General features: G+C 37.6%; 1 protein-coding gene across 2 annotated transcripts in view; it reads left to right on the forward strand.

Annotated features, from left to right (window-relative positions):
• Arfgef1 (ADP ribosylation factor guanine nucleotide exchange factor 1) overlaps nt 1–7,698 on the forward strand; it is a 96,063-nt gene that overhangs the window by 80,140 nt on the left and 8,225 nt on the right. For both annotated transcript variants that reach the window (XR_003378252.1, XM_005361885.2), the window contains exons 30-34: nt 947–1,076; nt 1,636–1,771; nt 1,855–1,993; nt 3,643–3,715; nt 6,964–7,096. Coding sequence is in view for 1 of the 2 variants with exons in the window: in XM_005361885.2 (XP_005361942.1) it covers nt 947–1,076; nt 1,636–1,771; nt 1,855–1,993; nt 3,643–3,715; nt 6,964–7,096 (611 nt within the window). In the remaining variant the exon portion in view is untranslated. The remainder of the gene's footprint in view (nt 1–946; nt 1,077–1,635; nt 1,772–1,854; nt 1,994–3,642; nt 3,716–6,963; nt 7,097–7,698) is intronic.

A 7,698-nucleotide genomic window follows, 5' to 3' on the forward strand; every position in this document is an offset into this window, starting at 1 on the left:
TTCTAACCTATCAGGGCAAGCAGCTTCTTTATTTCATCAACCAATGACCTTCCTCCATCATAAAAGTATAAAATAAAATATTTGCTAATGTTATTGATATTACGGAGTTTTATGAGTAACTTGTATGGTCTGAGCCCTACTTTGGATTATTATCTATTTTGTAAGAATTTCCTTTATAACAAAAACAGCTATAAAAGTGTAAAGTTCCTCAGGCTGTAATTCCCAGCTAATTTTGATGGGTATAGTTTTAAGGTAAGGAAGAGAGTCACTTCAGTCTCATATCTTGTTCCTAACATGCATTAGGTGTTGCAGGCTGATGGGAACTTGCTGAGGTACTGAACACACATCATACTTATCTTACATATCCATATAGCATGTTTTTCGAGAACCTACTACATGTGTTAGGCCTGAAGAACACAGCAGCATATGAACTAGGCTCTGTACCAGTCGTTAGGTAATGTTTAAAGATATTGACCATTTTAATACTTCTAGAAATAAAAACTTCTGAGTTGAAGGGTGCAGACATATTACTAGACAGAAGTTAACACGAGTTTTTTTCTGTTCCCCACTTCTTCCATCAAGGCCACAGCTCCTAATCCCTAACAAGTTGCCTTTCCCTAGTGATCAAGCATTCAAACAGATGAGCTATAGAAGCCATTCCTAGTGGACCACTGCGGAGTCCATGTACAGTTTTCAGCAGCTGAGCAGATGGGAGGGGAACAGAAAAATAAACAACCTTAACGTCAGAGCCTTTGGAGTTTTTATTTTCTGGATGATGTATCCTAAAGGAACCTGTTATTTTACAGCTTAAATTGCTTTTATTCAATATACATTAACAACCAGTATTAACTTTCCTTTTTTAGTAGGTTTGTAAACTTTTAAAGCTTTCTTAAGACAGTTTGGCTGCTTCTCATTACAGCTTTCCTAACTGTGTTCTGTTACTTAGGGGCTTAACAGTCATGTTTGAGATAATGAAGACATATGGCCACACTTACGAGAAGCACTGGTGGCAGGACCTGTTTAGAATTGTTTTCAGAATATTTGACAATATGAAATTGCCAGAGCAACAGACAGAGGTAAGAGAACACAACATTTTTCTTAGCATAAAGTTGTAACATTCTTCGGGTTTTTCACTAAGTACGTGTTAGTGTTTGAAATTAAACACACTGAACATAAAGAATTCCTAGAATATGGTGTCTTCAGTCCATTAGAAATACTATTTTCTTTCATTAGCAAGGGCACTATTTGGAAATAGGACTGAATTAGTGATTTACTTTTTATTTTCATTGCTTTTGTTAACTGTCAGCTTCTCTTCCATATTTTGTTATAGTCATAAGAAAGAAACACCAGTAGTAACTTTTATATTAATATTAGATGCTGAATTCTTGTTCAGTAAAGAATACAAAGTACAATTAACTGTAGTTATTTCAATTTATTTTACTATAAACCACTTAGATATGTATTTCAGATTCTGTGGCCAGAGAGTCTCATTTTTCCTCTCTGTCCTGTATAGCAATATGACATGGAGACTTGTGTAATTATCTTTAATGTAATTTAGAAGAGGCAATTTGAGACAGGGTCTAGTGGTTGATGGACAGCATGACCTTCTTTTCATGATCCCTTCCCTTCCCCCAGAAAGCCGAATGGATGACAACAACTTGCAACCATGCCCTTTATGCGATCTGTGATGTGTTCACCCAGTATTTAGAAGTTCTTAGTGATGTACTTTTGGATGATATTTTTGCCCAGCTCTACTGGTGTGTGCAACAAGGTAGGTCTGTACCAGCTGTGTGCACACCTGGTGTGACACATGACACCTGAGATGTGTCAATGAATTACTCTTTTCTCTTGTAGACAACGAGCAGTTAGCACGCTCTGGTACAAACTGCTTAGAAAACGTGGTTATTCTGAATGGTGAAAAGTTTACTCTCGAAATCTGGGATAAAACGTGTAACTGCACCCTGGATATCTTCAAAACTACAATACCACATGCGTAAGATTTTATTAAGGTCTACTCTGTATTTACATATTGACTGGGTTTAAAAGTGAGTAATTACTGAACTGTAAAAACTACATCAAGTAAGTTCTTTGTAAACAAGAATCTTAGGTGTTTTTCCAAAATTTGGATCATAATGTGATGATTCTTCCGGTTTTTGAACATATCACACACCAGGTGATAGTTTGAGTTAACGAGAGCCTTCCTTAACATGCCTTTCGGTTACAGAAAATCTGTTTGTACACTGTACACTCAATTGTTATCTTTCTGTGAGGAATGAATTATGAGTAGTTTTTAATCAATAAAGAAACAGATACATCAGCACCTGGATTATTCATAAGATGGATTGGAATTCATGTCCAGCACAGCCCTGGGGCTTTCTGATTTGTATATAGCTTTACTTGCTGTCTGAAATGTTTAAGTCTATAGATAGACTCTTCCTAGAAACATTAAATACACCCAGTGCTGATATAAAGTCATATGAAAATTATCAGCTGTTCCACTTTTTAAGCTTTGTATCCTGTTTTGTAACATGAATTAAATCTCGTTTACGTTCTTGTAATAGCCTTATAAATAGTAAAATTATAAATAGAAAGTAAAACAAATCACTAACTAGAAAAGTGGTCTATACTGAAAGATGCACAATGATTTCTTTGACCCACTTCCAGTTATTCAGTATATTGTCTCACTTACCTGGAGCAGGGTGAGATAGTATGAATCCTTGCTTTGCAGCTCTCCCTACTCCCTCCATCCCCATAAGCTCTTTATATAAATCTCCTGGCTACGCATTATTTTTAATTGGATCTGCATGTGTTTTAATTTGTTAAGGTTACACACTCATAGTAATATATGTATATATAACTTTCTTAATAGAAAAGATCGATTTCCAACTTCTCTTTATTGCAGTGAAACCATTTTTTGGCATCTGTCTGCCTGGATTCTAGAGCTTTGATTCTTAAACATATTTCTTCTGCAAGTTCCTAATTCATAAGTGGCAAGTTAATTTATCTTTGGGACTTTGTTGACCTAATTTTTCTATCTTTTAAAAAAATAGAATTTTAAGAGTTTTATAGATTTTAATTTTGTTTTAAGTTTTAATTCTATGAGGTTTTTTGTTGTTGTTGTTTTGAAAAGTGTCAGACTTTTAAAACAAGTTTGCAAGCCTGGTGGTGGTGGCGCACACCTTTAATCCCAGCACTCGGGAGGCAGAGGGAGGTAGATCTCTGTGAGTTCAAGGCCAGCCTGGTCTATAAGAGCTAGTTCCAGGACAGGTTCCAAAGCTACAGAGAAACCCTGTCTTCAAAACAACAAAAACAAACAAACAAAAAAAAAAAGGAAAAAAACAAGCTTGCTCTAGGTGATATTTAAAACATTAATATTTAGAAGAAATAAGTTTGAAATCTATGGCACTTTAGAAAGTATATTTTTCTATGAAACTGTTATCCTTATAACTATATTGAGTGCTGCTGAATTAATCTCCAAAAGTACATCTTTGAAAATTTTTACTGAATAGATCTCAGAAAATTGCTTTTATCAGTAGTCAAACTGTAATTTTTCCCCTTTTTTAATGCCCATTTAAAATATGTTGCATGTGGCATAACTCTTTACTGTGGCCCAGTGACTGGTTTTGTTCTGGTATCTTAAAGGCTCCTGACGTGGCGTCCTACTTCAGGAGAGGCTGCTCCCCCCTCTCCATCACCCATGAGTGAAAAACAATTGGTAAGTAAAACCTTATTTGATTTTGCCTATGACAAGTAATTTAACTGTAGCCAAACTCTACGTGTCAGAGCCCTAATGTTCCCAATGATGTTACAGAATGCCTAACCCTAGGTAGTCTAGAGATACCCGAGGCCGGCTTCTCAGTGTGGAGGGCGGCTGCAAGGGAGCAGCAAGTGTCTATGGGAGGCTGCCCTCTCCTTCCACACTGGCCCCTTAACCTTTTATAGTAAGACATCACTCTGTCCATAGGGCACTGCCCTCTTGTCAGATGAACTCTTACTGTTCAGAGGATTAAGTTTGAGCATGAATTTTGTTTCTGATTCCACACATACACTAAAGAGTGGCAAAAAGTAATGTCTGGATATAAATATCTGAACTCTGGCAGTGAGACTAGCTCTTCTTAAAAGACAGTGTAAGTTTCTTATGTGAAATTCTCAGATTAAAATTCCTGATGATACATTTTACATATAAGAATTTTATACTCTGTAAGTACCATGAAGGGAATACTTAAAATTACTGTTTATTTAGGGCATAGAATAAAATAATTTCAAGGGTTATAAATGCAGAAGCCAGATTATAGAGATTTTTTTACACTAGAGATATTAAATCTTGTTTTACCTTTTTACCTTGATATAATTTCATTATATAGAAAATAGTGAAAGAATTCTAGTGTGCCCTTCAGCCCATATATTAGATTCCTACACAGCTGTACAGGAAACACTTGACCAGCATTAAATGACTGGAACATAGAGGCTGTGTCTTAGCTGGCTCACATGTCCCTCCCCTGTACCTTTGCCCTGTGTGCTCTTCTGTTGTCGGCTCACTCCCTCACGTGCTCTCTCCACGTGGTTTATCCAGTCCTTTTAGGGGAATTTGCAAATATGGTGTTCTTTAACCACTATGAGATTCACATCTTTTTTTGAAGATACCAAAAGGATAACTCAGATCACCACAATCAAAACATTCTTGTTGGAACTATTTTTATCCAATATGTAGGCTTCATTCTGATTCTACCTTTTCCATTTTACCAAAAACAGCAAGAAAAAAAAAAAACTAGGTCACACTGTTCGTGTTGGTTTTCTAGCCCTTGAAAACTTTAAAAAGATTTATGTGTGTTATGTATATTTTCCTACATGAAATTTTATGCTCCACAAGTATGTAGGACCCTCTGGAGGCCAGAAGCGTTGCCAGGTCCCCTAGAACTTAAGTTACACATGGAAACAAACCCAGGTTTTCTGCAAAAACTGTCAACAGTCCCTAGCCCTGGAATTTTAAACCTCAGAGAGCGTAGTAGCAAGATAGTGCCCACTGACCTGTTTGCTTCCCATAGCTTTTAAATTTCTCAACTAATTGTTAATAGGAAAAACATAGATTACATACTAGAGTAGTATTCTGTTTCTTGTGGTATCTGCCACAGAGATTCATAATTGCTCCATAATTGATGTGTTGGTTTGATCTGTTAGACACCCATCACTTGTTGAGCATCCTCTCTGTCACACAGGGTAGCATTTGCAGTATGGGTCTGTACTGTTCTGTATGTCACTGTGGTGAAGATTACGTCAGGCATCTCACCACAACCTCAGGCTTGGGTAACAAAGATAAGTCCCGCTCGCCCCCGGCTCACCTTGTGATCTTGAAGCTGCTGCTGCCGCGGCCATTCTGCTCCTGTCAGCTCTGTTCTCAGTCTGTGTTTCTCTTTTCCTCTAACCACATAGAACTGGCCAAGGTTGTCACAAGTTCCCGCTGCCACTCCTAGCTGAAGTAATTCTTGCTGTGCACTTAAAATAGTATTTTAAAAGTAACTGGTCACTATAAAAATAGATGTAATAAAAGTATATGTACAAGAAAGAATTCAGGGCTTAAAATATAACAGTTTTTCTACCTCCCTACTAATTGATCAGCATGCTTCCATTTGTTTCTTAGACATATTCAAAAGATTTTTTGATACACATACACTTAAAAGATTTTTAAATGTAAATACTAGTTAGCATATCTAGGCAATATTTTCACAACTACATGAAGAATTTTTCTTTACCCTAACATTCAAAATTTTCTAAAATAATTTTTCAACCCTTTGTGTTGTAACCCAGTTTTAAGTATTACTGTAAGTATTCCTATGTGTTTTTATTTTAAAATGTTTTTTGAAGTCAATATGATCAAATAGATACTCTGCTACACTAAAACAATTTTTTACTTAACGTTGCTTATATGTTAAAAAAGAACTTACTTAGATTACTAAAACCCATAACGATAAAATAACAGCTCTATGATGTAGAGTGCTAGAGAGAGACTCGGTGTTTGAGAGCAGGAACTGCTGCTACAGGGACCTGAGTTTGTCCCTTAGCGCCCACATGGAGCCTACCCCATCTGTAACTCCAGCTCCAGGGGTCCAACACCTGGTTCTGGTCTCTGAGCATCTGCACAAATGAACGCATACACATAATTGAAAATAAATCTTTAAGAAATGTTCTCATACTTAATCCTCCTATAGTAAAAGTGTATATAGTTGTATTTTATCAAGAACTGGAAACTGTGTTCTCATTTGACTTGTAGCCAGTTAAAATCTACTTTCTCAGCACTGTTTCTAGGAACACAAAGCCCAGGTGAGGCCATATAGAGAAATAGCGCAGTGCTCATCCTAAAGCCAGCTTCTCCTTTCTCAGCTTGTTTCCTTGAGAACAGAAGAAACTTCTCTAGCTACTTCCACAGTCCATGAAATTGCCCTCCACTTTCACCCATGTGAGCCGGGTTAGATCTGGAGAATACGTGTGCATCCTGCTGACTAGTTTTGCATGCATGTGACATCGACTTAGCATAGCACGGATGGTATCAGGCCTGAACTCACAGAAGGTCAGAAAGGGAGCCTTTTTTTTTTTTTTTTTTTTTTAATGTAACCTTGGCTGTCCTGTAACTTGCTCGAAGGCACAGAGATCTGCCCACCTCTGCTTCCCTAGGGCTGGGATCAAAGGTTTGTGCCACTACCACCTGGCCTGGGCTTAGGTTTTTTTAAGTTTCACTTTCTGCAGTCCAAGCTGGCCTCAGATTTGCAGCATTCTCCCATATGAACCCTTAGCTGTTGTCCTAAAGATGTTCAGCTTTTACCTGTATCTAGATAATTTAAATGCAGAATGATTTTTTTCATGGATAACATCTAAATTTTATAATTTTTTTAAAAAAATAGTATAATATGAACAGCAGAAAGTATGTTCCTCCTTGCAGTGTGCTTAACAATAAATTTATCTTACTAGGATACAATATCGCAGAAATCTGTAGATATACATGATTCTGTTCAACCAAGATCTTCTGATAACAGACAACAGGCACCACTGGTTTCTGTTTCTACTATGAATGAAGAAGTTAGCAAAGTGAAACCTACAGCAAGTGAGTTATTTATCTAAATAAAAATAAAATATACTTTATATAGGTAAGAGTCATTTTTTTGATACACTTCTTTTGGGGGGGGAGGGTTCAAGGCAGAGTTTCTCTGTGTATCTCTGACTGTCCTGGAACTCACTCTGTAGACCAGGCTGACCTTGAACTCAGAGAGATCCTCTTGTCTATGCTTTTGAGTGCTAGGATTAACAACATGTGCCACCATCGCCTGGTTGTTGCTCTTATTAATCAGCATATTCTGTAGTTAGGTTTGAGATAACGTTTTACTGTTTCTACCCCAGTGTGGACATGTCTGACAGATGACATCTGCAGTGTCAACTTTGGCTAATGTTTGCCTTGGGCGCAGGGGTCTTCTCTGTTCCTCTATATTCAGACCCCATCTTCTGTGTGTAAAGGTGGGAAACCCCATGTCTTCCTCTCCCTATCTGCTGGGCACTTAGTAAAGGATCCCAATGCAGGAGCTCCCAGCTAAGGGGACCAAGTCTTCTGCACTGCTGCCTACCCTGTCTCCATGGATCCCTGTCTCCATGGATCCCTGTCTCCATGGATCCCTGTCTCCATGGATCCCTGTCTCCATGGATCCCTGTCTC

This window comes from Microtus ochrogaster, linkage group LG5, assembly GCF_000317375.1.
Source record: "Microtus ochrogaster isolate Prairie Vole_2 linkage group LG5, MicOch1.0, whole genome shotgun sequence".
Lineage (NCBI taxonomy): Eukaryota > Metazoa > Chordata > Mammalia > Rodentia > Cricetidae > Microtus > Microtus ochrogaster.